The sequence below is a fragment of the Myxine glutinosa genome, chromosome 7, assembly GCF_964187855.1.
Source record: "Myxine glutinosa chromosome 7, kmMyxGlut1.1, whole genome shotgun sequence".
Lineage (NCBI taxonomy): Eukaryota > Metazoa > Chordata > Myxini > Myxiniformes > Myxinidae > Myxine > Myxine glutinosa.
Window position 1 is genome coordinate 156,060,934 of NC_136267.1, and position 15,155 is coordinate 156,076,088.

A 15,155-nucleotide genomic window follows, 5' to 3' on the forward strand; every position below is an offset into this window, starting at 1 on the left:
CAAGCCCAATGCTCTTGTCGGCATCAGTGTAGAGGTTCAACTTGAGGAGCACCTTGTAGCAGCAGAGAGGACAGGCTTTACATGACTTACATGTACTTGGCAGAGTCTTCCTGTCCTGTTCAGACTCGCTGTCCTCCTGCACTGTATAAGCATCTGCTACTGATTGTTTCAGTGTTGACCATTGTTCTCCAAGGCTTCGCAGTTCTTTTCGTAGTTGTTCCGCAGTGACACCATCATCAAATCTCAGCAAATGTTTATGCAGCTCTTCCATAGCTCCCGATGGCACTTGATCAAAGTTCCTTGGGTGAAGAAGTGAGAGATCAGCATACAATGTTGATGTTGCTGATCTGTCAAACCGCTGCTCAATGCTGCTCACAATAGTGTCACCTATTCGGTTGTACACTTCAATGCGATACTTCTTTACTGGGTCAGAAGCTGATGTAGCCTCATCTATGGACAGTTCGCCATCAATACGTTTGTGCTGTCTTTGCCGTTTTATTGGAAGGGACTCTTCCATAGCAAGATTTACATCCATTTCATCCAGCTGGGCATTAGCTCATTGAACAAACTTTGCAGCTGCATCATGACAAGCGTGGGAGTCATCCCGTAGCATCTGCATATTCTCTAGCAATTCATCCACCATCCGGTGCACAGTCAGCAGATCCAATTGCACAGTTTGTAGATACTTGTAGAGCGCTGTAGTGCGGGAGAATACTTGCAGATATACTTGTGCAGTCAGAATTGTTTCAAACTGCAGGAGACTGGCTATGTATCCCTTCACCTTGGCCTTAACAGCTGCTTGGATCTGGTCAGCAACTAGTATGGCAATTAAGAGTGGTGATAACTTCCATGAAAAGCGCTCCAGTTGGGTTGTTGAATGAACCAAAAACCTTCTTCAAGGCGGCATCCTTTGACCACCATCTAGTTTCTCCGATAGTTCCCATTCGTTTCACAGTAGTGGAGTGTCGACTCCAGATGTTCATTCGCTGATAAGATTCCCGAAAGAATACTGCAATGTCATTCAGTAGTGAGAACAGTGATGCGCTAGTCACCACAACACTTGTAGCTTCGGCCACAACGAGATTTAACACATGTGCGTGGCACCAAACATGGATCTGCATTGGAGCTTCCTTTGATAGCAGAGTACTGAAGCCTTTGTAGCACCCCTGCATGTTTGCTGCACCATCAGTTGAGTTTCCAACACAGTTCTTCAGGCCAAGATTCAGTCCTAACAAGACTTCAGAAACAAGTTGCACAAAAGCTTCGCCAGTAGATTCCTCACATTTCACCACACTCACTAATCTTTTTTGGATAGTGCCAGTGCTATCAACATATCTAAGAACAACAGAGCACTGGTCTTGTGTTGAGATGTCTTGAGTGGGATCAATTTCCACAGCAAACATGTCTGTTACTTCTTCAGAAATCCACTGACGTATCTTATCCCAGATAACTGTGATAACATAATTCACTGTAGTTTTAGACAGCAAAGTTACCAAGGAGCCTCGACCTCGTGAACTCTTTGCCTTCTCATGTTGCTTCTTGCTGTTCTGGACAACGTGAGAGAGATGATCGGCTGTGCAGGAATCATACTTCCGAAGTAGATTTACAACTTCCAGAAATGTACCAGGGTCGATCTCCTCATTGTCAAGTGTATATGCTGCTTTTTCATTACTTCCTCTGTAGCTCAGTCCCCTCTTACCAATGAGTTTGACCACATCCACAACTCTTTCCATCACTTGTCGTCTCTTTCTAACCTCATCATGATGGCTACGTGCGAGCAGGTGAAACGCTGGATTGTTGTCGATCTACCAGGTATGCTGTAGAGCATCTCAAATGAAAAGAAGAGCGTTCATGTTCTTCAACACGTGTATGTACATGTCGCCAGTCAGTCATTCCCTCGATGAACGTGGACCCGTCTGAGTTGCTGGAAAACGCCAAGCACACTGAACAGTGAAGAGAATGATTGTCCTTGTTGTATGACAACCACCACCATCTGCACCATCTTTTCGCATGAAACACCTCTTGACCACTCGGTTGTCAGTTTTTTGATTGGGGTGGTAATTCCAAAACAGCAAACAATCTTCATCTCTACATGGTTTCTTAAAGTAGTTAATCGAGGGGTATCCCTCCTCTGCAAGTGTAGCAGCTGCAGCAGGTACATCTCTCTCAGCTGCCCGCACCTGTTCGTGTTCACCAATTTGCACCAATTCTGCCGATTCAGCTGCCAATTGATCATCTACCAATTCAGCTGCTGATGGTCCAGCTACCGATTCAGTATCCTTATCCCCATGTTCACTGACTTCACCAGGCCCAGTATTAGTACTCTTGAACAGATCCAAAAGGTTTCTGCACTTTGAAGCAATATCTGACAGTTTCTTTTTCTTTCGATCACGTTCCTTCTCAGCACCTCCTTTTTACTGTTGATTTGGTAGTTTTTACAATGAAGGAAACACGTATCGGGAGTACATACGACATAGCGATTGTTAATGTAACAGCTCTGAGGCGTCTTTCGCTTCGCATCGCAGTGACGGTGAGCACCAACATGGCGGCTGTAAGACTAAAATCTGGCTTCGCCCACAGCCTTCAACCAGACATATTAACATGCTCCTCCCCTTCATTCCCGTTCTTCAAAGCAAAGCGATAAAAATTGTTGCGTCGCCATTACATATGACGAGCAACGGTACCCGCCCTCAGGGCGGGGCTTCAATTAGGAGGCGCGATTTATTTTAACATCCGTTAAATATCACACGCAAATCATCAAAATCTAAACAGTATTTTTAGAATTTCAATAAAAAAAACACATCACTGTTCATATCGGTAAATATTATTCCATCGTGTTTCAAATCGTGATTTGTGATATCAACTGTTCGCTTTTCTTTCGGAAAAAAAATTGAATGATTTTGTTTGTACCTCTTCTTCAGCTTAGAACTTCAGGATACACGACATTGCTGATAAAAGTTCCTTTTCTTTTCTCTCTGAAATTCTTGGCAAGCATTTTTATATTGTCACTGCTGCCAACGCGACGCCATGGCATTATTCATAACATTCATTCATTCATTCATCTAATGATCATCATTAAACATTATTCTTACGCTCATTAAACGTTCATTAAACGTTCATTAAACGATTACGAAAATAAAAACGAAAAACATTACGAAATTACGTTCACACCGTCACATCAAACACTGCCGTGAACACAAAAGTCACACACATTGTCACAAACGTTACGTTACGTAATTCAAACCGTGAACACATCGAATATTTTAAAGCCCATTGCGCAAACGATTTGTTCTCTCTGGTAGGTGTTACTGGGCAGGTACCGTTGCTCGTAATTATAATGAGGCGTCAGGGGCGACCTTTTGAACTTCTGATATTTAGCGGGCAATCCCCGGGGATGGAGGCAGAAGTTTTCCATCCCTGTATAAACAAAAAAAAATTCAGCAGTTTTTTTATCCAGCCCAGCGGCCCATTTTTTACCCAGCGATCCCAGCCCACCGGGCATTGCCCAAATGCCAGTCCGCCAGTCCGCCCATGCGCACCCGTGCATAGCACGGGTACCTCACTAGTATTTCTTAATCTAATGTATTTGGTTCAATATTTGACAACGGTTGGGCTATATCACTTGAATTGACCAACTACTCATCGACCAACCCGCGATGAAGCTATCTCTGAGGGCCTTTCACTCACTCACCGCAGGCAGGTAGGTGGTCTTTCTGTCTTCTACCGACTCCTCTCCGGCCTTGCACCCCCAGCTCTCTCTGTGCTCTGTCCCCCAAATATTCCTACAGGTCGCACAAGATCTGCCAGCAACCCTCTGATGGTTAAACTGCCGAAATCTCGGCTCTCTGCTCACCTTCACTCTTTCATTCCTCTTTTCTCCCGCCTCTGGAACAAACTCCCTCACTCCCTTCAATCCCACTCCTCCCTCCAGGTCTTTAAAACAGCTGTTCACCACCATCTCTTATCTTCCCCCATCCAAAACCTTGATCTTTTCTACCCCCGCTAATTCACCCCAGATCCACCTTGTTTGAAATTCCAACTTCTTTCCTGGAAGTCCTGGCAGTGTCCATATGTTTTATACCTCTCCCACCGCCCCCTTCCCACGCCCCCCCCCAAAGCCCTCGCCCTCTCTCAGATCTCTCGATGTCTCCATGTCTCTCGGTCCCTGCTCTCAAATGTTGTGTTTGTGTCCTTCCCCCTCTCTCCCCATCTTGTCTACCGCTCCCTATGTTATATGTTTTATGTGTCGGTTTGTCTTTCTGTGTGATTAATGTTCGCTCTTTCACGAGCCTCGACCTTGTATACAAAAAAAAAAAAAAAAAAAAAAAAAAAAAAGTCGTCTAAATTAACATAAAAATTGTGATATGTTGGAACAAACCACCAAACCTGGCACACTCATCCCTGAGAATAAAATTTATAAAATCAGAAGGCCTGAATATGATGCCTCTGATGCCCCAAGAAAGGTCTCTTGGGATGAAAATGTTAAAATACATTTATACAGTAAACCCTCAAATATTGTGGGGGTTACGTTCCTGGAAAATGTCACGATAGTTAAAATCAAGGGCCTATGAAAAAGAGGGTTGGGTTCCCTGGGCGTTGAGAAAATATAGAGGAAGGTCAGCAGCAGCAGCCAGAAATAAACACGTCACAAATTAAATTAGAAAGCATCTGAAAATGCAAAACCATCCACATCGGCTTTGTATTCAGACTTCTTCTTATTCTGTATGCTAAACATAATGAAAAGAGCTTTAAAAAAAAAAAACGTTAAAAATTTGACGATTTTAGGTGACTTTCACCGTTTGACCTCAAAAGTAATAGGATTCATTGACACTATGCAAACCCTGCTCAAATTTTAAGTCAATTGGATGAAAATTGATGATTTTATGCAACCTCACTCACTCACCGCAGGCAGGTTGGTGGTCTTTCTGTCTTCTACCGACTCCTCTCCGGCGTTGCTCCCCCAGCTCTCTCTGTGCTGTCCCCCAAATATTCCTACAGGTCACACAAGACCTGCCAGCAACCCTCTTGTGGTTAAACTGCCAAAACCAAGACTCCCTGCTCACCTTCACTCTTTCATTCCTCTTTTCTCCCGCCTCTGGAACAAACTCCCACACTCTCTTCAATCCCACTCATCCCTCAGGTCTTTAACCCTTTGAGAGTACCGGAATTTTGGGGGATAAAATACCCCCGGTACGGGATTAATTTCGCATTCCGGGAATGCAACCATATACTGACGATCTATTTATAGGTATCGTCGATGACGTGTAGTAACGTAGTCCGTACACAAAACATTTTCGTGGGTTGCGGCACTGGACGTCATCCGTACTCAAAGGGTTAAAACAGCTGTTCACCACCATCTCTTATCTTCCCCCATCCAACACCTTGATCTTTTCTACCCCCATTAATACACCCCAAATCCACCTCCTTCACATTCCCTGTTTTATTTCCTGAAAATCCTTGTAGTGTCCATTTACATTGTCCACCTTGTTTATCCCATGAGTCCCACCCCAGCCCTCTCCCTTCCACATATCTCCCAATGTCCCTGTTCTCCACTGCTGTTGTACTTCCCTCTCTCTCTCCCCCTCTTGTCTCCTGCTCGCTTTATTATATGTTCGGTCTTAGCTCTTACACGAGCCTCGACTGTGTATTTAAAAAAATTTATATATATATATATATATATATATATATATATATATATATATATATATATATATATATATATATATATATATATATATATATATATACATACATATATATTTAAAACCTTGACCTTTGAAGCTTTTATCTAAAAAAAATCTGGTCAGTTGGCCTGGAAAGAATTTCTGTGATCTTCCCTCAGGCAGTAGGGCCAAAATGTGTCCAAATAAATCCCATAAATGTAATTTTTTTTATCATCAATTTTCGTCTTTTTAAAAACTAAAATCATCAATTTTCGTCTGAAATTTTTTTTTATGCCTCCACCGCCAAAGTTGCTGGAGGCATGCATTATGTTTTCAGGTTGTCTATCCGGCTGTCCACCCATCTGTCCGTGATAGGTTTTCGTTTCCACGATAATTTGAGAATGGCTAATGTTAGATGTTAGTCAAACTTGGTGCAGGTATGTATAATGAGGTAAAGATGAACTGATTAGATTTTGGGGTCAAAGGTCAAAATCTGTAATAGGTCTATAACTTGAGAATAGCTGAATGGATCTAATTAACACTTGGTACAGATTTGCATAATGGCGTAAAGATTAACTGATTAGATGTTTGGGTCCAGAGGTCAAAGGTGAAATTTCAGACATCCAGTCAGGTAAAAAATTGTTACCGAGATAACTTGTGAATTAGTCATGGGATTTTCGCCAAACTTGGTATAATTATATATTATGATGCAAAGATAAAGTGATTCGATTTTGGTGTCAATGGGGCAAAGATCAGAGGTCATGTTAAGTTACAATTATTTTGTTACCACGATAACTTAAGAACGGCTAAAGGGATCTTAGTCAAACTTGGTGCAGGTATGTATAATGAGGTAAAGATGAACCGATTAGATTTTAGGGTCATGACGTCAAAGGCCAGAGGTCAGAGGTCATGTTAAGTACAAATTATGATGCCGCACCAACTCGTGAACCAGTGATGGGATTTTGAACAAACTTCGTATGAGTATATATGATGCAAAGATTAACTGATTTAATTTTGGAGGTCAAAGGAGTCAAGGGTCAGAGGTCATGTTAAGTAAAATGTATGTTGCCATGCCAACTTGTGAACAAGTGATGTGATTTTGAACAAATTTGGTAAAAGCATATGTGATGCATCAATGAACTAATTGGATTATGGCATCAAGAGGTCAAAGGTCAGAGGTCATGTCAGGTAAAAATGTGATGACTTGAGAACAGCCGAAGGGATTTAACTCAAACTTGGTGCAGGTATTTATAATACTAGGGCATGCCCGTACTATATATATATCTAAAATTATATCCCCCCCCCTCTATTTACATGAAATGGTTTGGTCCATTCGCAAAGCCAAAGCGAACGGCTTGCGAGTACGGTGACAATCCCCCCCCCCCCCCCTATTTACATGAAATGGTTTGGTCCAAAGCGAACGGCTTGCGAGTACGGTGACAATCCCCCCCCTCTATTTACATGAAATGGTTTGGTCCAAAGCGAACGGCTTGCGAGTACGGTGACAATCCCCCCCCCCCCCCCCCCTCTATTTACATGAAATGGTTTGGTCCAAAGTGAACGGCTTGCGGAGTTTGGTAAAGAAATCGCCATAGCGTGCACAAACGCGCAGGAAAGCGAAAGAATCGCAAATTAGTTTTAATTAGTTTTAAAACATAGTTTAACGCCAACATAGCGGCAACATAGTTTGCCAACGTGAAATAAATGAATACGCTCTCAAATGTGCCGTCCGAGGCAGAGTCTGTTCGCCACGTTCGGCACACGTGATAACTCGCTGCTCTCTGATTGGTTGAATCGTTTTTTGGACATAGCTCGGTAACTACTTCTCCGATTAATATGAAACCTTGAAAAGGCACATCCTCGGGTCCCCAGCAATATACCTGGCAAGTTTCAAGTATATCGGACCGGTAGTTGTGGAGAAACAGCGGTCGCATACACACAGACACACACACAGACACACAGAGATTACTGGAATTATAGATAGATATTCAGGTACATTAGTATATAATAATATCATCAAGTGATGCTTTTTCATTCTCTCTAGGCTTGCTGCAAAGGATACGAATATATGGGGTTCATCTTTGAGAAAGAACTCATTTATAAGGATGCTGTTGCCAGCTACGAAATGGCCTGGAAATATGCATGGCAGTCTAACCCTACGATTGGTAAAAAAAATATAGCAACAAAAAGCAGACACACTATCCCTTTGTTTTGTCTTTCACTTCCATCAAGAGAGTGATTTTACTACCACGATTCCAGGTTAAAAGTGCTGAGTATTGAAGTCATCTTGTAAATGTTTCAGGATACAAGCTTGCTTTCAATTACCGGAAAACAAAGAGATATGTTGATGCCATCGATGTCTGCCACAAGGTAAGGCCTTCTGTCTTTTTTGAAACCTGACATTGCTGGATATTTGGAATTTCATTGGTGATGGTGATTCAAATTACTCTGAATACAAGATATTGTTGCAAAGATGTTGACGCTACTGGAATTGTTTTCTAGTTTATTATTCTGACCATAAATTTGGAATGTTGGCTTAATGAAGTGAGTGCAAATCAAATGGTAAATACTGTAGTAACAATGACGAGGCATGGTAAAAGTGAAAATATGATGGAAAAACTGTGCAAAGCGAATGGAGATGCATTTATGTTGGTATGATAGTGCAAGTAGCACATAGAAGGCTCCATAATATTCAAGTTTATGAGGAAAATACATTTGCACTTATGTATTTAAATATATATATATGTACAGGATGACCCAAAAAAACCTCCCACATTTCGAAAGGCTGTAGCAGTGGCAGTAGTAAGGCGGGAGGGACGGGGCTAGGGTCTGTTGGTAGCCCAACCCCAACCGTCCTCAGTCGCCAACATGGCGTGGTCGGGAGCACACTAGTCAGGTTCACTATGTTTTTTCGTTCAAAATTTTGGTAGATTAGCAAAACTATACATTTTTGGAATATTCAGAGCATGAGGAATCCAAAAATTAATGTTTACATTTGCGTAGACACCTTTGCCAAAATGACACTCAGGACAGTGATGAAGATCTGTAAAAGCATATTCCTGAACGGTATAGACCTCGTAGATCCTGTGTATAGGACTTATAGTTCAATCTGATACTACCTATAACTTCCTATAACAACCTATAACTTCAAAGGACTTGCAATATCATGTATTATGTAATACAGTTATATCACAAATATAAAGACAATGGTTTTCAATTACCTTTGTTTGTTGCTTTTCTATAATCCTGAGCACTATTTTGAGGCCTTTATTGGATTCCTTGACCCAGAAAACATAGGATTAGCATCTTTAATTAAGTCTCTAGGTTGACTAGAAGCCGAGATCGCGCAAAATATGTATTTTATGGCGGCCATTTTAAAAATCCAAAATGGCGGCCATGCAGGTGTCTGTGCAAATGCCAACATTGATTTTCGGATTCTCCATGCTCTGAAGATTCCAAAAATGTACAGGTTTGCTAATCCCAAAATTTTGAAAGAAATTATATTTGTTAACATAGTGAACCTGACTACACCGTGCGTTCGCTGTCGAAGCGTTCTTCACAAACAACCGTTCCGTGATCGCCGTGCAGAGGGCCTTTCGAAGACGTTTCAGTATTCCACGGAACCAAAACGTTCCAGATCGGAAAACCATCTTGCAGTGGGTTGAGAATTTCAGGGCAACAGGCTCAGCTTTAAAAAGAAAATCACCTGGTCGACCTCGGAGCGCTTCTACACCTGAGAATATTGAAGCATTGAGGCGATCTGTTGTGCAGTCTCCGAGACGTTCTGCACGGAAGCATGCTTTAGCTGAAGGGATATCCCGAGAAACTGCAAGGAGAATCTTACACAAAGACCTCCACTTCCATCCAAACAAAATGACGGTTGTGCAAGAACTCAATGCGAGAGACTGGATAAGCCGCAGGGAGTTACGCGGGAACATTCTGCAACGTGTTCCGGAAGATGCTGTTCTCTTGTGCAGTGACGAAGCTCATTTTCATTTGAGTGGCTCTGTAAACAAACAACATTTTCGCCATTGCTCTGAAGACAACCCTCGCATGCCACACGAAAGACCGTTGCACTCCGATCGAGTGACTGTGTGGTGGGCTGTTGCCGATGTTGGCATCGTGGGTCCTTATTTCTTTGAAGAGGGTGGTGCAACTGTTACCGTAACTTCTGACCGTTACATTGATATGCTCGAAAACTTTCTAAGGCCACAACGCGAACACCTTGACCTTGAAGAACTCGATGTGTGGTTTCAGCAAGATGGAGCTACGGCACACACAGCTCGAAGATCATTGCAAGTGCTGAGGGAAATGTTTCTGGATCGGGTGATCTCGTTGCGTGGCGATGTTGGGTGGCCGGCCCGTTCCCCTGACCTCGCCCCTTGTGATTTTTTTCTGTGGGGCTACCTTAAATCACGAGTGTATACTCATCGACCCCAAATTCTTGAAGCCCTTAAGGTTGCTATTCAGCAGGAGATAGCCGCTGTTCCACCCGACATGACCCGTCGAGCCATGGCAGCCTTCAGAAATCGCCTCCAAGCGTGTATAGGCAATGACGGCCACCATTTGGAGGATGTCATCTTTAAAACATGATGAATAAAAACTGTATTGAATGAAGTTTCATGTGTGTAAATAATATCTTGATTATCTTTAACCATTTTTTTTTCATTTACCTTTGAATGAGGGAGGTTTTTTTGGGTCACCCTGTAAATCAACACTCGGTCAAACTTCTAAAACCATCACTTTTCATCCTATTAACCCGAGCTTTAATCAAGATCGCAATTTTAATCTTGATAAAATAGACAATGTGCTGGATCAATTTCAACCTTTTTTTGAGGGGGGGGGGGTGGATTTTTGCAAGTATCGTGCTCTGCATTACATCTCTTGTTTGTTTGTCTGTCTGTCTGTCTTTCAACAGGATATCTCAAAAAGTAGTGGACATATTCAGCCGAAATTTTGTGGGCAGGTTGGGTGTTTGACAAGGACCAAATGATTCGATTTTGGTGTAGAACTGGATCCGATAATTTTTACGGCGTAGCCCATAAGACAAAGCCGTCGAGAACAGTGTAGGTCCATCCGTATGTATGTCCCCTCAAACGTATACCAATCAGAGCTGAGGATCTGGTCACATGACAGGGTGATGACTATGTCTGATGTCTTATGGTGGTACGACGGCCGACTCCACACACTGCCATTTTGATTCCAATTTCGTTCAGGCAGAACATATCGTCGAACCTGTCATATATCACAATCGCCATGCTCTACCTTTACGTTTTTCATTCAGTGTGAAACAAAATCAAACCGATTGTTAAAATGACCATCAAATATTGAAAGCATCTGTGTTACGGCTCCTTCAACAATACGGTACGTATAGGCCTTAGGCTTCATGCCGCACCTTCGTGCTGTTTCGGACAAATTAAGCCCAGGTTTCTTAATACAGTAGTGTATCGTTTCAGTAGTATCGTTTTCGTAATCTATCTATAATTCCAGTAATCTCTGTCTGTCTGTCTGTACGTCTGTACGTTTGTCTGTGACCGCTGTTTCTCGACAACCACGGGTCCGATATACTTTTAACTTGCCAGGTATATTGCTGGGGACCCGAGGATGTGCCTTTTCAAGGTTTCATATTAATCGGACAATTACTTACCGAGCTATGTCCAAAAAACGATTCAACCAATCAGAGAGCAGCGAACGATCGCGTGTGCCGAACGTGGAGGACACACTCTGCCTCGGATGGCACATTTGACAGCGTATTCATTTATTTCACGTTTGCAAACTATGTTGGCGTTAAACTATGTTTTACAACTAATAAAAACGAATTTGCGATTCATTCGCTTTCCTGCGCGTTTGTGCACGCGATGGCGATTTCTTTACCAAACTCCGGAAGCCGTTCGCTTTGGACCAAACCATTGCATGTAAATAGAGGGGGGGGATTGTCACCACTCGCAAGCCGTTCGCTTTGGATCAAACCATTTCATGTAAATAGAGGGGGGGGATATAATTTTAGATATAGATATAGTACGGGCATGCCCTAGTAATAATAATAATAAATAAAATAATAATAATAATATAGTAAATATAACCTTAACACTTTAATCACAATGTCATGAATACAAAGTTAATGGATTGAAGTGGTGTATTGTTCATGAATTAATGATAAGCGGTGTTCGGCACTAATATTAATAATAATCGCGGAAGTAAGGAATGAGCCTCGGTTTTTCTTATGGTAATATCATTTTCGAAATAATTATAACGTAACGTTAATACAACAACAACAACAACAACAACATGCATTTTAAGGCCATTTTCCCTGCTAGAGCGGGGGTGAGCCTTGCGGTCCCCATGACAATCTTCTCCATTTTGCCCTATTTTCTGCAACTCTCCTTGTTAACCCCCTTGCCCGCATTTCTTCTTTGACCATCTTTAACCAAGTCTTTCTCGGTCTTCCCTGTCCTCTACTTCCTTCTACATTCATTTCCATCACTCTTCTCAACCAGTCACTTTCATCCTTCCTCATCACATGACCAAACCATCTCAACCTGTTCCTCTTCACAGCATCAATCACAGGCTCTATTCCCATCATCTTTCGCAATTCATCATTTGTCTTCCTCTCTCTCAACGATACTCCACACATCCACCGAACCATTCGCATTTCCACCCTTTCCAGCCTTTGTTGCTGCTCTACGTTAATGACCCATGTCTCGCTCCCATAAATCATAACACTTCTCACACATACAGCATACACCTTTCCCTTCAGCTTCAACGACACTCCCCTCCTCATCAGCACGCCACTCAGTTCCCGAAACTTCTTCTATGCACATCTCACTCTAGCAACCGTTGCCGAGTCTGATCCACCTTCTCCATTCAGCATGTCTCCGAGGTAGCAAAATGTTTTCACACCTTCCAGCTTCACGCCGTCTCCAAGATCCAACTCAACATTTCCTCCATCTGCAGCTCCCTCTGTGCACACCTTACATTTGAATGTAGGTGCCACACTGGTTAATAACCCTCTCAGACCACTACATTTTTGATGAACCCACTCAGCGCACATTGTACATTGAATGGAGTTCACTCCGACACCCTTCCTGCACACAGCACATGGCCACTTCCCAGTTCTTTCCACCTCACCACATGCTTTACCACTTGCCATCACCTTCGTCTTTCCTATATTCACCTTCAGACCTTTTGTCTCCATACATTCCTTCCACTTGTTCATCTTTTCCTTCAGTCCATCCATACTTTCCGCAATCAACACCAGATCATCTGCATACAACAACTCCCATGGTAAACCCTCCTTTACGTTCTGAGCCAGCACCTCCATCACAGCTACAAATAGTAGTGGACTTAGTACCGACCCCTGATGCACTCCCACCTTCACCTCAAACTCACCACTGTTCCCGTTCTTCGTCCTTACAGCTGTGCGCGCTCTTTTGTACATTGCCATCACTACTCTGATCAACCATGCCTCCACTTCTAACTTCCTCAATGCCCATGTCAATACTTTGTGTGGAATCCCATCGAATGCTTTCTCCAGATCAACAAACCCAAGAAACAACTTCTTCCTCTTCTCCATGTACTTCTCCTGCAACTGCCTCACAATAAAGAGTGCGTCTGTCGTTCCTCTTCCTGGCATAAATCCAAACTGCATTTCGTCGATCTTCACCTTCTTCCTTATCCTCCTCTCCAACGTTAATATTATAGTAAATCTAATCTAACACTAATCCCTTTGTCGTGACTGCAAACGTACTGCAAGTTAAAATATATCATCGTCTACATATTAAAGAAGCGGCAGTTTTGCATCTGTTACGTCATTATGTCTATGATGTCATTACGACAGATGACTCCACCGACCAACATTTTAATTTACAAGTACACCCGCTCACTACGGGAGTGGCAGGAAGGGTCATTCCTCTTCGGGGTATATAGATTACAGACGATCTAAGGTCGGGTCTCAAGAACGATCTATGGTCGGGTCGGGTCGGGTCTTGGGTGTGTGTTCATTTAACAATCTTTCTTGTGGAGAGATATCCAAGTGGTTTAAGCATTCGAGCAAGCACTCCATTCAAACCCTTAAGGAATGGCTGGCTTGGCAATCACTAGCTAGCTGCTTGGTAAATGAGCACACCTCCAACCCTTGTGGGGGTATATAGAGCACAGTAGATCTTCACTCAGTTCTGTAAGTAAAACTTACCACACGGATGTCGGGATTCCTCCAAATTTCTTTGTTTAATGTTTTAAACAGCTTTAGCGACTGTTTAAAAAGCTAATCATATGTGTTTGTGGTTTATAATATTTTACAAGCCCGGCTACGCAGCTGTTAGACTTTTGGTCTTGTTTTTCTGTGATTCTCCACCATTTTTAATTCGGCTAAAAACGATATGTATCATGATATGTCAAAACCTTGTGGACGGATTAGGGCAAACTTGGTGGACAAGTTGGGTGTATGACAAGGAAGAATTGATTCGATTTTGGTGAAGAGCATCTCTCCTGAAATGTCATCTTTTTACAATTGTTTTTGTTTTTTTTGTTTTTTACATTTTTGTCTCTTCTTTGTAAAGTGTTTTTTGGAGATTTTACCTCCAAATGGGGAAAAGTGCGATATAAGAAAATGATCGATTGACATTTTCAGTTTTTTTTTTTATTATGCAATTTGGGGAACCAACATTGTTCAGTTTATTTCTTTTGTTTTCCTTACTCTAATGTGTCTATTTGATCTTCCTTTTCCAGGTTTTGAGTGTTCACCCAAACTACCCAAAGATCAGGGAGGAAATCTTGGACAAAGCAAGAGCTTCTATTAGAATCTGAGTTGCAGAGGAGAGCACCTGACCAATTGAAATTTGTTGGTTCAAACAGAAATATCTTCATTGGAAGGAAACTTGCATGTAATTTTAAAGCATCATGTTTCATGTCACATAAATGTAGCTTGCAGTGAATTTACAACGTTTATAAAATCGTATTGCCTCATTGTTTGAGGTGTTTTACATTTTTGAGTCATTCCATTTTTTTAATAATTACTTTTGTTTCCAATTATTCTGACTATGTGGTCATTATGTTTTACTAAGCGGGCTCTCCTTCAAATACTCACTAGCATGTATTTCCCCACTATTCTGCCTTGACAACTGGGCTAAAACCAAACTTACAAACAACATGCATTTTAAGGCCATTTTCCCTACTAGAGCGGGGGTTAGCCTTGCGGTCCCCATGACAATCTTCTCCATTTTACCCTATTTTCTGCATCTCTCCTTGTTAACCCCCTTGCCCGCATTTCTTCTTCCATCATCACAGCATCAATCACAGGCTCTATTCCCATCATCTTTCGCAATTCATCATTTGTCTTCCTCTCTCTCAACTATACTCCACACATCCACCGAACCATTCGCATTTCCACCCTTTCCAGCCTTCGTTGCTGCTCTAAAACCAAACTTACGTACAGCATTAATTTATTACACAAATTGCTCATCCCTTTCTATGGGCAGCGTATGGGCAACAGAC

General features: G+C 42.2%; 1 protein-coding gene across 2 annotated transcripts in view; it reads left to right on the forward strand.

Annotated features, from left to right (window-relative positions):
* Positions 1-14,646, forward strand: part of LOC144893022 (tetratricopeptide repeat protein 21B-like) — a 48,515-nt gene extending 33,869 nt beyond the window's left edge. For both annotated transcript variants that reach the window (XM_078782451.1, XM_078782452.1), the window contains exons 5-7: positions 7,708-7,828; positions 7,966-8,033; positions 14,391-14,646. In XM_078782451.1, coding sequence (XP_078638577.1) covers positions 7,708-7,828; positions 7,966-8,033; positions 14,391-14,468 — 267 coding nt within the window. In that variant the 3' untranslated portion in view covers positions 14,469-14,646. The remainder of the gene's footprint in view (positions 1-7,707; positions 7,829-7,965; positions 8,034-14,390) is intronic.
* Positions 14,647-15,155: the final 509 nt, after the last annotated feature.